This window comes from Anarhichas minor, unplaced genomic scaffold (assembly GCF_050575085.1).
Source record: "Anarhichas minor isolate MPS153535 unplaced genomic scaffold, ASM5057508v1 ptg000016l, whole genome shotgun sequence".
NCBI classification, from domain to species: Eukaryota; Metazoa; Chordata; class Actinopteri; order Perciformes; family Anarhichadidae; genus Anarhichas; species Anarhichas minor.
In genome coordinates this window covers 2124812-2145009 of record NW_027466462.1, presented here as the reverse complement: position 1 = coordinate 2145009, position 20198 = coordinate 2124812, and the positions used below count along the sequence as shown (strand labels likewise).

The following is a 20198-nucleotide window of genomic DNA, read 5'->3' as shown; positions in this document are numbered from 1 at the left end:
TTTTTTAACATATATATTTATAATTATGTATAACTTGTATCAAGGTTGCTGAATAAGCAAGCCCCAGTAATGATTATGACTCTTTTGTTTTTTTTACTTTAATAGGAATAAATAGCATGAACACAAAACAAATCCTCCTTTCTACACAGTCATCAAAACATACACTTAGCTCAAAAAGACTAAATGTCAAGACAATACACAAATATTAAACCATTAAATCAAAATGTTAATCTCGTGCTGTTAAAACAGACACTCGCCCTCCCGACTCTCTCAGTGATCTGTGAGAAACTATTACCTCTAAGTTTCAGTAACAGACAGGAAGCGACTCCTCGAGGCAGGCGGGTGCAGCATCCTCGCACTCTATTGTGTTTATCACAGAGTTGTTGCGGTTGCAGTGGGTTCCACCCAGTGAGTCATAATAGGCTACGGACTTGTCTGGATAACAGTCAGCGCCGCTCTACTGGAGTTCAGTCTTCTGTGGGTCTGCTGATCAGTGAAAGGAGAGTTAAGTTACATTAAATGGACGTGGAGGAGTTCAGTTACAGTTTCTCTCTCGCCTCTAATCTCAAGCTTCACTCTCCTCGTCCTCGTGCTGCTTTTCATCTTCACACGTGTTGAAGGTAAGATCATTCAATATTGTACTCGCGCCATATTGTTACCACAGCAACTCCTGCAAATATTAGTTTTGTAAATATAATTGAATATATGAATGGATTTTACACATTATGCAGTTAATTCCTTTTTTCTGTGCAAAAGTGCGTCGCTGACTTTCAATAATTGTGGATATTTTTTCCCCAGAATGTAAATCATTTAAAATCTTGATGGGGTCAACCCTTCTACATTTAGACTGTAGTGAAGTCAATAACCTGACAATAGACTCTCTGTGTGCTCAGTTATTAGGCAAGTTGTATTTTTGAGGATTCATTTTATTATTGAACAACTACAGAGCTCTCGGTCAATCCAAGATGTTCATAAACCTCAAACCTGAATATTTAAGAAAGTAAGAGTGAGGTTTTGGCTTTCTGAGGAGAATATGTGCACAATTAATGTGCAACTATTAGTCTGCAGAAGTATTATGCAATTAAATGAAAAACGAAAAAGAAATTTCCCATCTCACTTGTTTATTTTCAGTTGTTAAAGTGAGAATAATAAACAAAGAACTCAAAACTTACAAATAAACATTTCTGACATTTCAAAATAAATCAGTGACCAATATAGCCCCCCCCCCCCCCCCCCCCCCTTCTGTTCAATAACAGTAATAAGATTCATTCATGGATTCTGTCACTTTCTTGAACTGTTGACGATCAACTTGTTGTGCAGCAGCAACCACAGCGTCCCAGAACCTGTTCTGAGAGGTGGACTGCTTCCTTCACCGTAAATCTCCCGTTCAAGAAGTGCCCACAAGTTCTCCACAGGGTTTAGGTGAGGAAGGGGGCCATGTCGTTCTTTCATCTTTAAGGCCTTTACTGGCCACGCAGTGGAGTACTTCCATGCATGAGATGGAGCATTGTCTGCATAAAAACCATGGTCTTCTTGAAAGATGCAGACTATTTCTTGTGCCACTGCTTGAAGAAAGTGTCTTCTAAAAACTGGCTGTAGGTTTGGGAGTTGATTTTGAGTTCATCTTCAACCTGAAAAGGTCCAACGAGCTCATCTTTAATAATACCAGCTGGACCTTTTTAAAGAGATGTGATGCATTGAAGACACATCAGAATAAAACCTGATCCATTAAAAACAGCTGTATTATTTAAATTACACTTTTCAACAACAACATGAGGTTGTGTGTGTTCTCTGTGTGGTATTTGTTATAAATGTTGGTACATAGATGTTCATAGTGTGATTGATTGATGACAATAAGAAGCTTGATGTGTTGGAGGAAACATGAGAGAAATGTTTGAGGAACACGGTCCGAAGGGAGAAACCAAAATTGAGTAATCATGCAGTTATGAGATTGTTATGCCAGCAGTGCCAGAGAATTCCTGCCCAGTTGAGTTGCTGTTAAGTTATCAGATGTGAGACTCTGGAATGTAAACACGTCATGAAGGGAGAGACACAAAGTGAGAAGGATGAATAAACGAGAACAACTAGTTTGAGCGCCTGAGTCACTTGTTCACATATCAGACGACAGACACGCCCACTCTGCCTCTATTTGACTACCTGCTGCTAAAGTCAGAGCAGGGGGCGGGACTTTCCACATCTTGTAGTGTTTAGAGACACGTGTTGACTGTTTCCTGTCGTGTTGAACATCTGGCGCTGTCTTGAAACATATTACTGCAGCTTATACTTATTTCATTTGACTATGAATGAAACGTCTTCAGGGAAACCAGCTTTAGCTGTGGTTGTAGTTCACATTGACGCTGCATTGGCATCAAGGCTTTGTGTCATCAGTTGTGTGTAATGAGCAGGATGATGAACACAAAGGAGTATTGTGATGTAGAGACAGACTGTAGATGTGGACCTCCAACACCTTGATGTGATGTGTTGGTGACTCTTCACCTCTGTCTCCTCTCACAGGGAGGAGATGACCTGCTGCATCCTGCTGCTCTTCATCCTGACCTCCTGTGTCTGTGGTGAGTTGACTTTTGTATGTTTAAAGCACTACAGCTCTGAAGCATCACTAAACACTCCACAGGAACATCTAGAGATGCAGTTTAAAGGCTCTCATGTTAAAGCTGTTTGTCTGCTCCTCACTCTCCCTCTCTGTCTCCTCAACAGCATCATTAGTAGTGAATGTGACACAGAGCTCCTATCAGGCAGAGGAGAACCACAACATCACTCTGGAATGGACCTTCACCACCAGAACAGACGGTTCCCTCAAGTCCCTTAATATCATCTGTGAGATGTTAACTGATGTCAGACCCTTCATCCTGTTTCAACTTCATGAAGGTGGCGAGGTCTCAGAGTCTCGGCATGAACGGTTTGCAGGACGAGTCCAGTTTGACAAAGACGTCCTCAGAGAAGGACGACTCAGACTCCACATGTCCAGACTCAGGACTGATGACTCAGGTGTTTACCTGTGTGATGTGTTCACAGGTGATGATGAGAGATCAAAGAGATGTCACCTCAACGTCACAGGTGAGTTGATTCAGTAGAAGTTTCCTGGACTAAAAAGAACCTGATTATTGTCGTTACACTTCCTTCTTACAGGATCTGTGAAATATGTTCCAGTTTAATCTGTTGAGGACGTTTAGTTGATGTTGTAGTGAGATGTTGTTTCTTCTCATCAATGACTCAGACTTGTTTGGTCTCTTTACAGCAGAGAGGGATCGGCCCAAACCTGAGACACCAAACACAACAAGTGGAGGAAGAGATGCTTCAACGACAGGAAGTCCATCACAACCTGAGAGACGGAGATGGATCGTCATCTACTGTGTAGAGGGACTGATATTAGCTGCAGGAACTCTGCTGGGTGTTTGTTACTATCTGCGTAGAAAACATTCAACGATTTCCCTTCTGTCTATAGAACTAGATCCAATGGTTCTCTCCATACAGACAAAGATGAATCTAGTCTCTCAGAGGTCAGAGGTCGGGGGTCCAAAGCAGCGTCTGAAGGTCTCGTTGTGATGATCTGATGTCTGAATGAGCTGCTCAGTCACAGCTGGTCGTAGCGGAGTGAGAGGAGTTATCTATGGTCTTCATCTCCTCCTTCATCTTCCTCTTCATCACTGTGTGATGGTTTTCATCTCCTCCTTCATCCTCCTCTTCATCACTGTGTGATGGTTTTCATCTCGTCCTTCATCCTCCTCTTCATCACTGTGTGATGGTTTTCATCTCGTCCTTCATCTTCCTCTTCATCACTGTCTGATGGTCTTCATCTCGTCCTTCATCTTCCTCTTCATCACTGTGTGATGGTTTTCATCTCGTCCTTCATCTTCCTCTTCATCACTGTGTGATGGTTTTCATCTCATCCTTCATCTTCCTCTTCATCACTGTCTGATGGTCTTCATCTCGTCCTTCATCCTCCTCTTCATCACTGTGTGATGGTCTTCATCTCCTCCTTCATCCTCCTCTTCATCACTGTCTGATGGTCTTCATCTCCTCCTTCATCCTCCTCTTCATCACTGTCTGATGGTCTTCATCTCATCCTTCATCCTCCTCTTCATCACTGTGTGATGGTCTTCATCTCCTCCTTCATCCTCCTCTTCATCACTGTCTGATGGTCTTCATCTCCTCCTTCATCCTCCTCTTCATCACTGTCTGATGGTCTTCATCTCCTCCTTCATCCTCCTCTTCATCACTGTCTGATGGTCTTCATCTCGTCCTTCATCCTCCTCTTCATCACTGTGATGGTAAATAATGATCAATTATCTGATGAGACAATGCAAAGTGTTTTCATAAAGGAAACACAGAATGTTATAAAGAAACAGAGAAAGACGATTAAAGAGTTCAACAGTAAACAGACCTGAACCATCTGAGAGGTCTGGACGCTTTATGAATGAGCAGCAGATTATAAACGTATCAGTGCTTCATAACAATAGTATGTTAAAGCCTCTGACACAAAGTGTGATGATGATGATACAACTTGCCTAATAACTGAGCACACAGAGAGTCTATTGTCAGGTTATTGACTTCACTACAGTCTAAATGTAGAAGGGTTGACCCCATCAAGATTTTAAATGATTTACATTCTGGGGGAAAAATATCCACAATTATTGAAAGTCAGCGACGCACTTTTGCACAGAAAAAAGGAATTAACTGCATAATGTGTAAAATCCATCCATGTATTCAATTATATTTACAAAACTAATATTTGCAGGAGTTGCTGTGGTAACAATATGGCGCGAGTTAACTAATTTGAACATTTATGTTTCACCTAAAATAAAGTGAAGGTGTCAGCTTACCACAGACGCAGGTCAGGCTGAGAAGCAGCAGAATCCTGCAGAAGATCTTCTCCCTGTGATATAAATCAAGAGGGTAAGCAACAAAGTGCATTCAAGAACATGAAAGACACTTGACCACTGACTACATCCACAGTAGTCTTTGCAGATTCAGCACCCACATGTTCCCAGTTGGAGAGTTCACTTTGTATCCTCCACTCTCTCTTTCTCACGGTCACAGTGTTTCTCAGCAGCTATTCTGCCAACTTGAACACACCCTGCACAGCCTGCAGCTCTGACGTGTCCCTACATGCACACTAACTCTTTACTGTCCTGTTACAGTGAGTATACAAATAAATACCTTAATCAGCACAGTCAGCTGTCCTCAACCCAAGATGTCCTCAGTATGTCAAGAAGTTCCAAGATGAGCGTTCACTCTAATATATCTGCACTAAAGTAAAGTGTGTCTGTCCCCTCACTCCTCCTGCTCCTGCCTTCATTCAACGGTATTTGTTGCATCAACATCCGTGTCTCTGCACATGGTTTTTGTTGGCAGACTAAGCTCCGCCCACTATAAATAAACCGTTGATAATATCAACTGCCAGCATTCAACATTTGATCGAAAGTAGCCTACAAACCTGCAGGAAATAACCAAAAGGGAGTTTCCTGGCTTCACACAAAAAACCGGACAGGTACCTGGTCGGTAGTTCCCTGCCTGCACAGACACACATTGCCGTACGTAACTATAAGTGTTCAGTGTTAATACATATAAGCAATAGTACAATCATTATTATACTATGTGATTTGTGCAGATGTATCCGTATTCATTTATAAGGATGAATCTGCACAAATCAACAAAGGTGCAAGCTGCTTTTCATTGTTGCGCTCTTTATAAAAACTCTACTTCCTCTTTCTCAGAGAGGAAACGCAGCAACTAAGTTGACTCTGGTACAAAGTGTGATGATGATGATGATGATGATGATGATGATGATAGTTCACAGAAACTGACTCTTCAACATGTTTATCTTGTTTTAGTCCACCACAGATAATCTGCTCTGTGTTCACTTTATTGAAATAAGACGAGATAGAACTTTATTAATCCTGATATGAAATACTCAAACATAAGTTTGATCAAAGATTACATCAGAAAAATGACAAAAAACAATATAATACAAAAATATGAACAATAGAATAACAATTATTAAGAGTAAAATAAATAATAGTGACATCATTGATAAATATAATATACTTACATGAAGAGTAAAGTAAATAGATAAAGAGAATAAAGTTCATCAGAAGTAATACTGACATCAGTGTCTAATAGAAGCTCAGATATTGATCAGTATATCGAGGAGTGATGTTATGAAGGATGTAGAAAAGTAGTAAAAGTTATGTTGCACATGTTTATCATGTATATTTATTCTGTACATTAACCTTTTGCACTTAAAGCTTTATGTGATGAATGTGTTCATATTATTGAGGAATCAACAGATGGAAGATTTCTACATTTTTTTATATACATATATACACACACACACACACACACACACACACACACACACACACACACACACACACACACCCTTTTATTGTTGTTGAACGTGTTATTTACTGTTACTGATCGTCATTCTCACTGTATTGAGTTAACACTGTATTAATGATGAAGACCACTAGAGGGAGCCTTTGTGTCTGCATGTTACAGCTGCAAAGTCGTTGATGACCGGCCGTGGCTGGTCTCATTGTCCTGGAGCCGACTAACAATAACAGAGTCATCTGCATACTTTAAGATGCTCCTATTTTCATACCTGCTCTGACACATATTTGTGTAGAGGATGAATAATAGGGGCGAAAGCACACATCCTTGTGGGAGCCAGTGGAGGAGCAAACTTCCATTGACCCTCACTCTTTGTGTCCTGTTGGTTAAAAAGTCAAGAATCCAGCCCACAAGATTGTGACTCAAGTCAAATTGTTCTAGAAGCCTACTGGTTCAAATATGGGGTTGAACTGTGTTCAAAGCAGAGGAGAAATCAACAAATAGAAGTGTAACATGAGATCCCTCCAAGTGTTTAAAAAGTAAATGAAACAAAGTGATGTGTCTTCTGCTCCTCTGTGTGGCCTGTAAGCAAACTGCATGGGATCAGGTGCTGGCTCAGTTTTCCTGAAAATGTCTGACCTTACCAGTTTTTCAAAAGTTTTCATTAAAATTGATGTGAGAGCAACCGGCCTAAAATCATTTACACTTTTGGGGCAACTGGGTTTGGGAACAGGGACTACCACAGCCTCCTTCCTGACCTTAGGTGCATTCTGTGCCTGTAAAGACTCATTAACATGTATATAGTGGAATACAGCACTCAGTTCTTCTGCACAAGGTTTAAGTAAACGACCACAGATGTTGTCAGGTCCACGAGGCCTCTTCCACATCCTTGTGGTCGATGTCAAAGTGCTGATTGTCTTCCAGTTTGTAATTCAGTTCCTGAATTTCATTACTAAAATCAAAGGTATCAAAACGAATATCAAAGCGATTGAGTGCATTAGCAAACTCAGCGTCTGAATTGAAGCCATCCAAAGTGACCTGACTGCTGTTCTTGGGATTCCCGAGACCTGCGATAGTTTTCATTCTAGACCAGGCTGAGCCAAGGTTGTTTGCAGCCATCTTCTTCTCTAGTTCAGTTTTATGATTCTGTTTTGCTTGTAAAATGTCTATTTTCAGCTCTTAGCTATATGCAGATCAGAGGCTACTCCCTGTTTAAAAACGAGTTTATTTTTCTGTCTGCTGGGTTTAACAGATTTGGTCCCTCATGGTTTGTTGTTAGGGTGATGTTTAACTCGCTTACAAGGAACGATCAAGTCCCTGCAGAAGGTGCATATGAGCATGTTACATCAACAGGTTCATCCACGTCATCACCACAAGATGGTGAAACATGTCCCCGTCAGTGCAGTCATAACATTCCTGCAGGCAGAGCATCGATTCTTTTAGATTTGTTTTCTTCTTTTTTTAACATATATATTTATAATTATGTATAACTTGTATCAAGGTTGCTGAATAAGCAAGCCCCAGTAATGATTATGACTCTTTTGTTTTTTACTTTAATAGGAATAAATAGCATGAACAAAAAACAAATCCTCCTTTCTGCACAGTCATCAAAACATACACTTAGCTCAAAAAGACTAAATGTCAAGACAATACACAAATATTAAACCATTAAATCAAAATGTTAATCTCGTGCTGTTAAAACAGACACTCGTCCTCCCGACTCTCTCAGTGATCTGTGAGAAACCACTTCCTCTAAGTTTCAGTGACAGACAGGAAACACCTCAAGGCACACGAATGCAGCATCCTCGCACTCAATGTGTTTATCACAGAGTTGCGGTTGCAGTGGGTTCTCCCCACTGAGTCATAATAAATATGCGGACTTGTCTGTATAACAGTCAGCGCCCTCGAGTTCAGTCTTCTGTGGGTCTGCTGATCAGTGAAAGGAGAGTTAAGTTACATTAAATGGACGTGGAGGAGTTCAGTTACAGTTTCTCTCTCGCCTCTAATCTCAAGCTTCACTCTCCTCGTCCTCGTGCTGCTTTTCATCTTCACACGTGTTGAAGGTAAGATCATTCAATATTGTACTCGCGCCATATTGTTACCACAGCAACGACTGCAAATATTAGTTTTGTAAATATAATTGAATATATGGATGGATTTTACACATTATGCAGTTAATTCCTTTTTTTCTCTGCAAAAGTGCGTCGCTGACTTTCAATAATTGTGGATATTTTTTCCCCAGAATGTAAATCATTTAAAATCTTGATGGGGTCAACCCTTCTACATTTAGACTGTAGTGAAGTCAATAACCTGACAATAGACTCTCTGTGTGCTCAGTTATTAGGCAAGTTGTATTTTTGAGGATTCATTTTATTATTGAACAACTACAGAGCTCTCTGTCAATCCAAGATGTTCATAAACCTCAAACCTGAATATTTAAGAAAGTAAGAGTGAGGTTTTGGCTTTCTGAGGAGAATATGTGCACAATTAATGTGCAACTATTAGTCTGCAGAATTATTATGCAACTAAATGTTTCCATCTCACTTGTATATTTTCATCTGTTAAAGTGAGAATAATAAACAAATAAACTTTTCTGACATTTCAAAAATAAATCAGTGACCAATATAGCCCCCCCCCCCCCCCCTTCTGTTCAGTAACAGTAATAAGATTCATTCATGGATTCTGTCACTTTCTTGATCTGTTGACGATCAACTTGTTGTGCAGCAGCAACCACAGCGTCCCAGACCCTGTTCTGAGAGGTGGACTGCTTCCTTCACCGTAAATCTCCCGTTCAAGAAGTGCCCACAAGTTCTCCACAGGGTTTAGGTGAGGAAGGGGGCCATGTCGTTTCATCTTTAAGGCCTTTACTGGCCACGCAGTGGAGTACTTCCATGCATGAGATGGAGCATTGTCTGCATAAAAACCATGGTCTTCTTGAAAGATGCAGACTATTTCTTGTGCCACTGCTTGAAGAAAGTGTCTTCTAAAAACTGGCTGTAGGTTTGGGAGTTGATTTTGAGTTCATCTTCAACCTGAAAAGGTCCAACGAGCTCATCTTTAATAATACCAGCTGGACCTTTTTAAAGAGATGTGATGCATTGAAGACACATCAGAATAAAACCTGATCCATTATAAACAGCTGTATTATTTAAATTACACTTTTCAACAACAACATGAGGTTGTGTGTGTTCACTGTGTGGTATTTGTTATAAATGTTGGTGCATAGATGTTCATAGTGTGATTGATGACAATAAGAAGCTTGATGTGTTGGAGGAAACATGAGAGAAATGTTTGAGGAAGGGAAAAACCCTATGTGAGCATTCATGCAGTTATGAGATTGGGGAAGTTGCAGCAGTGCCAGAGCAGGTGGTGACTCATTACTTCCCGTTAAGTTGTCAGATGTGAAACTGACTCTGGATGGTAAACACGTCGTGTAGGGGAGACAAAAAGTGAGACGAGTGATGAAACGACAACAACCAGTTTGAGCGCCTGAGTACTTGTTCACATATCATATGACAGACACGCCCACTCTGCCTCTATTTGACTACTTGCTGCTAAAGGCAACGGGCGGGACTTTCAGCATCTTGTAGTGTTTTAGAGACACGTGTTGACTGTTTCCTGTCGTGTTGAACATCTGGCGCTGTCTTGAAACATATTACTGCAGCTTATACTTATTTCATTTGACTATGAATGAAACGTCTTCAGGGAAACCAGCTTTAGCTGTGGTTGTAGTTCACATTGACGCTGCATTGGCATCAAGGCTTTGTGTCATCAGTTGTGTGTAATGAGCAGGATGATGAACACAAAGGAGTATTGTGATGTAGAGACAGACTGTAGATGTGGACCTCCAACACCTTGATGTGATGTGTTGGTGACTCTTCACCTCTGTCTCCTCTCACAGGGAGGAGATGACCTGCTGCATCCTGCTGCTCTTCATCCTGACCTCCTGTGTCTGTGGTGAGTTGACTTTTGTATGTTTAAAGCACTACAGCTCTGAAGCATCACTAAACACTCCACAGGAACATCTAGAGATGCAGTTTAAAGGCTCTCATGTTAAAGCTGTTTGTCTGCTCCTCACTCTCCCTCTCTGTCTCCTCAACAGCATCATTAGTAGTGAATGTGACACAGAGCTCCTATCAGGCAGAGGAGAACCACAACATCACTCTGGAATGGACCTTCACCACCAGAACAGACGGTTCCCTCAAGTCCCTTAATATCTACTGTGAGATGTTAACTGATGTAAATTCCTTCGTCCTGTTTCATCTTCATGAAGGTGTTGAGGTTCCAGAGTCTCGGCATGAACAGTTTGCAGGACGAGTCCAGTTTGACAAAGACGTCCTCAGAGAAGGACGACTCAGACTCCACATGTCCAGACTCAGGACTGATGACTCAGGTGTTTACCAGTGTGGTGTGACCACAGGTTTTGGTTGGAGATCAAAGAAATGTCACCTCAACGTCACAGGTGAGTTGATTCAGTAGAAGTTTCCTGGACTAAAAAGAACCTGATTATTGTCGTTACACTTCCTTCTTACAGGATCTGTGAAATATGTTCCAGTTTAATCTGTTGAGGACGTTTAGTTGATGTTGTAGTGAGATGTTGTTTCTTCTCATCAATGACTCAGACTTGTTTGGTCTCTTTACAGCAGAGAGGGATCGGCCCAAACCTGAGACACCAAACTCATCAAGTGGAGGAAGAGATCCTTCAACGACAGGAAGTCCATCACAAGCAGAGAGTCCAGGATGGATCGTCCTCTACTGTGTAGTGGGACTGATAGTAGAAGCAGGAACTCTGCTGGGTGTTTGTTACTATCTGCGTAGAAAACATTCAACGAGTTCCTCTGCCTATAAAACAAGGTCCAATGATTCACTCTCCACCAATAGAACTAGATCCATTGATTTCCTCCATATAGACGAAGATGAATCTAGTCTCTCAGAGGTCAGAGGTCGGGGGTCCAAAGCAGCGTCTGAAGGTCTCGTTGTGATGATCTGATGTCTGAATGAGCTGCTCAGTCACAGCTGGTCGTAGCGGAGTGAGAGGAGTTATCTATGGTCTTCATCTCCTCCTTCATCCTCCTCTTCATCACTGTGTGATGGTTTTCATCTCCTCCTTCATCCTCCTCTTCATCACTGTGTGATGCTCTTCATCTCCTCCTTCATCCTCCTCTTCATCACTGTCTGTCCAGCAGTGTGACCTCAGAGCCTGATAGACGACAGAGGAATCAGAGCTCTGGTTCATTACTCTGATGGGACTCTTCATCAGTTCATTACTCTGATGGGACTCTTCATCAGTTCATTACTCTGATGGGACTCTTCATCAGTTCATTACTCTGATGGGACTCTTCATCAGTTCATTACTCTGATGGGACTCTTCATCAGTTCATTACTCTGATGGGACTCTTCATCAGTTCATTACTCTGATGGGACTCTTCATCAGTTCATTACTGTCGTCTACATCTTAGATCTGAAACCATCAGTCTGTTCTTTGTATTGAAACACTGCTGAGGAGCATGAATTCATCTTCTATGTTTGTCTGTTACAGTCAGCTGTTATTTACGGTCATTGTTTCATTGTGTATATGTTTTAAAGTCAAGCTCATATGTATTAATGCTATTAAATGAACCTTTATATTGTTCTACCAGCAGACTGTTTGCTTGTAAACCCGCAGCAGCTCTCACGTCTCTGAACACCATCACAGCACATTTACTCGTGATGTGAAACTGTCTGAATGTGCAACAAAACCAGGAACATTTATCCAAAAACATGAATGTTTTAATAGTTTCCCTCTGAGGTAGAAGTGCACCGTGCTGCAAGTCCTTTGAGTTGAGCTGCATGTTCTGTGTTTGTATGATGAATATGGAGGTTATGGTTTTAATTAATGTGTGAGACTATATGAGGACATTTGTTTCCTTCTGCTTTCCATAAATGTAAAGTTGATGTTGATATTAATTTTATAATGAGAATTAGTTTATTGACTGTTTGCTATATTTACTGTTCACTGCATTGTTCAAAATAAATACAAATAAAGTGAAACAAAATGATTCTTTATCCGTTCATATCCTCATGAATCCCACTAATATACATTATGACTTTATGAACATAATAAAGATCAGCATATTGTTTGTGCTGTAAGTCGTTTGAGTCTTTTGAAAGTTATTTTGGACTCAGTGAGTTAAAATAATGACGATGGATGAAAGACGGTGAGTAACAGACAGGATTAAACACAGTGAGGTTAAACTACAGCTTCATATTTAAACACATTAATGACACCGTGTGGTGAGTTCATGTGAGACGATGAACGTTTGATCTGAACCAACTGAACTGAAGCAGCACGAGGAAGATGTGAACAGTTGATCAGTCGTGTTAACATGCAACAAATCTCAAGTTCAGAAGAGAACTGATTATTGTTTCATAAGAGCAGTTACATGTTGTTTTATATCAAAACTACACACTGATGATACTTCAGCATCACTTTCACTTTCAAGTGGAGCAACACGATGCAGCTCCTCGTGCAGCAGACGTCTGGTTCCTCCTACTTCCTCATGTAAAACATTAACGGTGAAAACATAAATAGAATGATGTTGAGCCGCCCTCAGTTCTTTATCAATCTACCGCTGGTTAATAAATGACGTCATTCATTTACTGCAGTCTTCTTTTATTTATTTAAATATCTGTAAACAGTTGTGAGTAACAATCAGTGACTATGAGGTGACTTGTAAATGTCTCTTGTGTTCCTCAGGTGGAGGTGAAGTATTGAACTGAGAGCATTTCAACGTTTGAAAGAGGTTTAAAACACGGAGATGTTTAAAAGATGGTTCAAAGTGGTTCAGAAGTGAAAGACCAGATTTCACAGGATTTGCAATATTGTCTTTCAACTGTAAGCCTCTAAAGTTATGATATATTATTATTAGTACCATGTAGAGGACGAACACATGTTAGTACTGCAAATCCCGCAGCATTAAGATATGAACGGAAATAACAAATGATCAATTATCTGATGAGACAATGCAAAGTGTTTTCATAAAGGAAACACAGAATGTTATAAAGAAACAGAGAAAGACGATTAAAGAGTTCAACAGTAAACAGACCTGAACCATCTGAGAGGTCTGGACGCTTTATGAATGAGCAGCAGATTATTATTATATATATATACACACATGACCTTTTATTGTTGTTGAAAGTGTTATTTACTGTTGTTGATCGTCATTCTCTCACTGTATTGAGTTAACACTGTATTAATGTGTGGAGTCTATGCAATACCTGTTATTATTGCGCCATCAAACCCTGGTGACGAGAGAGACCTGTCAGGCAGCCGTTGTGGGCGTGACGAAAACGGATTCATGCACAGCCTTATGCATGTGTAATGAGAAGTCATAAAGAGGAAACGGATTTCGGTCCAATGACAGGTCTCTCACTCACCAATGGCAATGGCAGTGCAGACACAACGTTTAGAGCATCAGGTCACCTCTTTCCTCTGTCCTCTCTCTTCCTCTCAGGGATGATTCAGTACCGTTACATGGGTCTGAGGTATCAGGCAGAGGAGGGCAGCAACATCACAGTGGAATGGAGCTTCTCGTCCAGAGACGACATTTCGATCCCCTCACTTAAGATCCACTGTGTGTCAGTGTCAGAGCTGAAGGTGTTCTATCATCAGGGCAGCAGTGTTGACGAGTCTCTGCACGAGCAGTTTGCAGGACGGGTGCAGTGTGACAGAGACGCTCTCAGGACAGGACGCGTCCGGCTTCATCTGTCCAGAGTCAGCACTAATGACTCGGGCCTGTACCTCTGTAGGATGCTCACTGAGTTTGGCAGGAAGGTGAAGCAGTTCTCTCTCAACATCACTGGTGAGTCAGCACGAGGTTCATCTCATCTCAAGAGAACTTTGATACAAGTTCTTTACAGAAAGCAGCAGTCTGTATCTACATCTGACACAGATGATGTTTGGTCCTGTTTGTTAGCAGATGATTACAAACCTGTTACTTGATGATGCTCTAGATACTCTGAACCAAGAGTTTGAGGAGTGTAGTGAGTGTTCTGTGACCTGTTTTCTCCTCAGATAAATCACACACACACTTATAGCTTTCTTTACAGCGGCCGCTGATGAGCCCAAACCTGTGACATCAAAACCAGAACCACCAGAACCACCAGAACCACCAGAACCAGCACCAGAGGGTCGGGGGAGAGTCTGCCTCTACGTCGTACTGGGACTCACAGCAGCAGCGTTGGCTGCCTGTTGCTCTGCTTTATCTTATTCTGCATTCAAAAGGAAACAAAAGCAGCAGAAGTTGTTTCGTGGCACGTGAACATGAAGTCTCTGCTGCCCTCTGCTGCTCTGAAGACAAACCCAACAGTGTGGATGGAGACGTGTTGGAGAAAGCTGCCAGGCTGCAACGTTTGAAAGTGATGGAGAGAAATGAAAGTTGTCTGCTGCTTTTCTGCCTTCGTGGTGACTTGAGTCAACGGTTCCACTGCTGTTACAGACCAAGTTAGCCAAGTTAACAGCTATGCTGCCTGCTTAAGCATCAGTTGTACTAACTGTCTAATCTGTGTACTCACTCCTGTGTACACAGATACTCACTCCTGTGTACACAGATACTCCGCTCTTTTCTATAAAAGATAGTACGCTCACTGACACTGACTACAGATCTGCACATCGACTCCTCGCGTGCTGCTTGTCACTGAGAAGAATTCAGACACAAACTGGAGAATCTTGTCTCTTTATTTCTTTACACGACTGAAGACGTACGAGGTAATGAATGAATGAATGTGTTAATGTTGGTGTTATTATCATATAAATCATGTTGAACAGATTTATATGTGTAGAGTGGTGCTGTCGCTGAGTTGCAGTAATAATAAGATGTTAACAGATGATAATAAGACAATTAGATCTCAGGAGCTTCTCAAACAATGCTCATTAAATATAAAAAGTTATGGTAATCCAAGAAATAAAATACTGCAAAGTTAATAAATATATATATATACGTGTGTGTGTGTGTGTGTGTGTGTGTGTGTGCTATACAGGTGTTCAGTTATTACAGAATGAGCTGAATGTAACTAGTGTAGTCTTATGCATGCGTAATGATACGTTATAAAGAGATGTAAACAGACAGTAAAACAGTAAGTAATGTAAAAGTGACATTTCAAAAGTAAAATACGGTGTCGAGTGATTTGAGCTCAACAGTCTAAAGTCTGATCTCATAGTAGATGAAGGTGTTTGGTGTTGGGAGTGAATGCTGCGGTAAAATAAAGTTATGATCACTTCTGTGTATTATTGTACAGATTCATTATGTGAGGATTGATGTATTAGACAAGATATTTAGGGTAATAACGTGGTGGTTCATTCAGTGAAGAACAGTTAAAAAGATGTGATGCATTGAAGACACAAAGTGAGCATTCATAGTCTGAGGAACGCTATCAGGCTTAATTTAACCTCTGTTTGATCCTGCTGTTTGTCTTCCTGATACTTCGGAGAGACAAACAGTGAGCATGCGGGAGCAGTGTATATGACAGTAAACATCACGCGCCACTCTGCCTCAGTTTGACTACTTGCTGCTAAAGGCAGAGCAGGGCGGGTCTTTCCACTTCTTGTAGTGTTTAGAGACACGTGTTGACTGTTTCCTGTCGTGTTGAACATCTGGCGCTGTCTTGAAACATATTACTGCAGCTTATACTTATTTTATTTGACTATGAATGAAACGTCTTGAGGGAAACCAGCTTTAGCTGTGGTTGTAGTTCACATTGACGCTGCATTGGCATCAAGGCTTTGTGTCATCAGTTGTGTGTAATGAGCAGGATGATGAACACAAAGGAGTATTGTGATGTAGAGACAGACTGTAGATGTGGACCTCCAACACCTTGATGTGATGTGTTGGTGACTCTTCACCTCTGTCTCCTCTCACAGGGAGGAGATGACCTGCTGCATCCTGCTGCTCTTCATCCTGACCTCCTGTGTCTGTGGTGAGTTGACTTTTGTATGTTTAAAGCACTACAGCTCTGAAGCATCACTAAACACTCCACAGGAACATCTAGAGATGCAGTTTAAAGGCTCTCATGTTAAAGCTGTTTGTCTGCTCCTCACTCTCCCTCTCTGTCTCCTCAACAGCATCATTAGTAGTGAATGTGACACAGAGCTATCAGGCAGAGGAGAACCACAACATCACTCTGGAATGGACCTTCACCACCAGAACAGACGGTTCCCTCAAGTCCCTTAATATCTACTGTGAGATGTTAACTGATGTAAATTCCTTCGTCCTGTTTCATCTTCGTGAAGGTGTTGAGGTTCCAGAGTCTCGGCATGAACGGTTTGCAGGACGAGTCCAGTGTGACAAAGACGTCCTCAGAGAAGGACGACTCAGACTCCACATGTCCAGACTCAGGACTGCTGACTCAGGTCTTTACCTGTGTGATGTGTTCACAGGTTTTGGTTGGAGATCAAAGAGATGTCACCTCAAAGTCACAGGTGAGTTGATTCAGTAGAAGTTTCCTGGACTAATAAGAACCTGATTATTGTCGTTACACTTCCTTCTTACAGGATCTGTGAAATATGTTCCAGTTTAATCTGTTGAGGACGTTTAGTTTATGTTGTAGTGAGATGTTGTTTCTTCTCATCAATGACTCAGACTTGTTTGGTCTCTTTACAGCAGAGAGGGATCGGCCCAAACCTGAGACACCAAACACATCAAGTGGAGGAAGAGTACTGGGACTGATAGTAGTAGTAACTCTGCTGGGTGTTTGTTGCTGCGTAGTAAATATTCAACGATTTCCTTTCTGCCTATAGAACTAGATTCAATGATTTCCTCCATATCGAGAGTCGGGGAAGGATCGGCCTCTTCTGTGGACTGGGACTGACAGTCGTACTGGTTTTGTCTTTATTTGATTGCTGCATTGAAAACAAAATTTCTACTCAGCACAACAGAACATACAGCATCCACACCATATATAGGCTGTGATGTTCAGCCTTCAAGTGTTTGCACAAAAAGAGTCTGATGGAGGACTTCAGTCAGTCTGAGACACTGGATCTGTGTATGACTCATATATCTGAGGATTCACAGCAGCATTAAGGTATGAACTATGAATTATGATTTATCAATGTGAGATTCAGCACAATACTAGTAATGTGTCCAACTCCAGGGCTCTTTAACCAACACACTGAACTAACAACACTAATCAAACAATGTTATTTAATAACCAGGGTTCATTAAGGAGCGCATTGAAGTGACAAAATGAGCAATTAGTTGATATCAACAAGGCAATGCAAAGTGTTTTACATAAAGGAGGGCGGGAAAAACTGCCCAACGCATCACCGGTACTTCACTCCATCAAGACCGTCCACCTCAAGCGCTGCCTGCAGAGGACGCACAGCATCATCAGAGACACCTCACACCCCCCATAGACTGTGTGCCAGTGTCTAATAGAAGCTCAGATATTGATCAGTATACCGAGGAGTGATATTATGAAGGATGTAGAAAAGTAGTAAAAGTTATATTGCACATCTTTATACCATGTATATTTATTTTGTACATGAACCTTTTGCACTTAAAGCTTCATGTGATGTAACGCAAAGAAAGAAGCAGAGATTAAATATACGTGTTAAATAAGGTAAACATGCTACTCAGCATTATTTCAATACATTGAACACAGTGTAGAGTTCAGATCTTTCCAGATGGATGTTATCCCCTGATCACTTCCTGAAGAAGACAAAAGGAAAGATGTTTTTAATCATTATCAGCTGTGTGAAGCATTAACACCGTTCCTATGATTACCTGCTATTAAGTTTGTCATTTTCTGATCAGAGCTGTCACCACAGACTGTATAGAAGAACTGTATGTAAATGTATGTTGGCTGTAACATTGAATTGTAAATGTTGGGAGACTTTAAAATACTATGGACAGTACTGCTTACCGTCTCCAGAGTCACAACCAAAGAGGAGCAGATTTCAGTTTTTATAACAGACTCACAGAAAGCTGCAGGTTTACATCAGCTCAGAGCAGAAGACCTTTCTGTTTACCACCATTTCATCAAATACAATTTGGAAACACACACACGGATACATGTTTTTTATTTCAATGTTTCTGACAAACTGAAGAATGTATTCCTTTGTGTGTTAAGCTACACTATTACACTATACAGCTATTGAGGAATCCACAGATGCTGGAAGATTTCTACATTTTTTTATATACATATACACACACACACACACACACACACACACACACACACACACACACACACCCTTTTATTGTTGTTGAACGTGTTATTTACTGTTACTGATCGTCATTCTCTCACTGTATTGAGTTAACACTGTATTAATGATGAAGACCACTAGAGGGAGCCTTTGTGTCTGCATGTTACAGCTGCAAAGTCGTCGATGACCGGCCGTGGCTGGTCTCATTGTCCTGGAGCCGACTAACAATAACAGAGTCATCTGCATACTTTAAGATGCTCCTATTTTCATACCTGCTCTGACACATATTTGTGTAGAGGATGAATAATAGGGGCGAAAGCACACATCCTTGTGGGAGCCAGTGGAGGGGGGATGAGCTGTACCGTAGTGCAGTCTCCCGAAACGTTATTGGCCGACAGTCTACTGTGCGAAAGTGAAACATTTGCGCCCCCAGCGGTCAAAGCCTGCGTAAAGCCTGCGTTAATTGAAGAATGTGTAATGTCGCCATCAAGTGGTCAATTTATATCGGTGGAATCAGTAAATGTAGAATGGATATTTGCTCCCTGATGTTGTCAAACTGTGGTATCAGCAGCAGAATCATGTACCACTATTTACTCCAAGCACATGTTAGTTTGTGGATCACAATGACTTCTTTCATGATTATTGTCATACATGCACCACAATACACAAGACCTGGAAACAGAAATCTGCACATTGGTCCACCAGCTGCTAGACGTGTCCCTCCATACGTAAAGATCTTTAAGACTTTCTTTGTGTTTACAGGAGAGAAAAATATGCACACAAGATTCCCACGTGTGGAATATGAAGGAGTCCACAGGAGGAGTCTAGCACACGCCTCACCTCCTTTCAAAGTAGATGTTGCACACACTGTTGTCATCATCTGGATTGATTCCACGTGTGTAAAATTGTCCATTTCAGATTGTAATCAGCTATTTATTGTGATGCCTGTTGAAGCTATAATAGAATGACGCTATAAATAGAGAATCTCAAGTATATTTGTGTCTACATAATGCTACATAATTCATGTCATTTATTCAGGTCTTTTTTTCAATAAAATGCATCTTATTCCAAATCAAAATGATACATGTGAGAGAATGCCGTTTGTTTACATTTGTCACTTCTGTCTTTTTAAATTCCCTTATGACACCTGGGAGGCTAATTAGAAGTAGTTTTATATTTTCTGAGGCTGTTTAATGTTTCTATTGCAAAATGATCTGATATCATTGTAATATAGGCATGTGCTCTGACATGCAAGTAATCTGGAACTCTATATATCCGTGTCCCTGTTGTTGATGACAACAAACGCACCCCTGTTCATTCATTAATTGATATTCCACAACTCGATGTTACTGTAACACTTAACACTTTATTGAATACAATGCATGAAATGGAGAACAATCAGAAAAAAACAATGCAGTCATGAAATAGAAGACGACAATATGTACATGAAGATCTAAACTATTTACAATGCATGAGTATTTACAGATATATACAGGGTGTCTACAGCTCATCACTCCAACTTGTCCACAACAGAAGTGAAGTGTTCGTAGCTGTCGTACACTGTGTGGTCCAGATCTTTTGATGTGGACATCATCTTTACAGGGCAGAAAGCCTTTCTGTTGTACTTTTTGTCCCTGGGTCGGTTGGCCACAGCATGTACAGACGG

The 20198-nt window shown here is 41.0% G+C and overlaps 1 protein-coding gene and 2 long non-coding RNA genes across 3 annotated transcripts; 2 read left to right on the top strand and 1 right to left on the bottom strand.

The window, feature by feature from the left end:
* Window positions 1-265: 265 nt before the first annotated feature.
* LOC142950783 (uncharacterized) lies at window positions 266-5380 on the bottom strand. The gene is made up of 3 exons (XR_012954511.1): window positions 5179-5380; window positions 4842-4894; window positions 266-486 (listed from the first exon to the last, which is right to left on the bottom strand). It is a non-coding gene; the product is annotated as an uncharacterized LOC142950783 (long non-coding RNA).
* Window positions 5381-7206: 1826 nt separating this feature from the next.
* On the top strand, window positions 7207-12489 carry LOC142950612 (uncharacterized). Its single transcript, XM_076092174.1, has 3 exons — window positions 7207-7315; window positions 10454-10813; window positions 10995-12489. The coding sequence occupies exons 1-3, from the start codon at window positions 7207-7209 to the stop codon at window positions 11339-11341; spliced, it is 816 nt and encodes a 271-aa protein (XP_075948289.1). The 3' UTR covers window positions 11342-12489.
* Window positions 12490-16467: 3978 nt separating this feature from the next.
* On the top strand, window positions 16468-18387 carry LOC142950661 (uncharacterized). The gene is made up of 2 exons (XR_012954480.1): window positions 16468-16807; window positions 16989-18387. It is a non-coding gene; the product is annotated as an uncharacterized LOC142950661 (long non-coding RNA).
* Window positions 18388-20198: the final 1811 nt, after the last annotated feature.

Coding starts and splice junctions, on each gene's coding strand:
- LOC142950612 (XM_076092174.1), top strand. CDS start 7,207: ATGTTGTCAGGTCCACGAGGCCTCTTCCACATCCTTGTGGTCGATGTC. Junction 7,316..10,453: donor TTTCATTACTAAAATCAAAG/GTATCAAAACGA, acceptor TCTCCTCAACAG/CATCATTAGTAGTGAATGTG. Junction 10,814..10,994: donor ATGTCACCTCAACGTCACAG/GTGAGTTGATTC, acceptor GTCTCTTTACAG/CAGAGAGGGATCGGCCCAAA.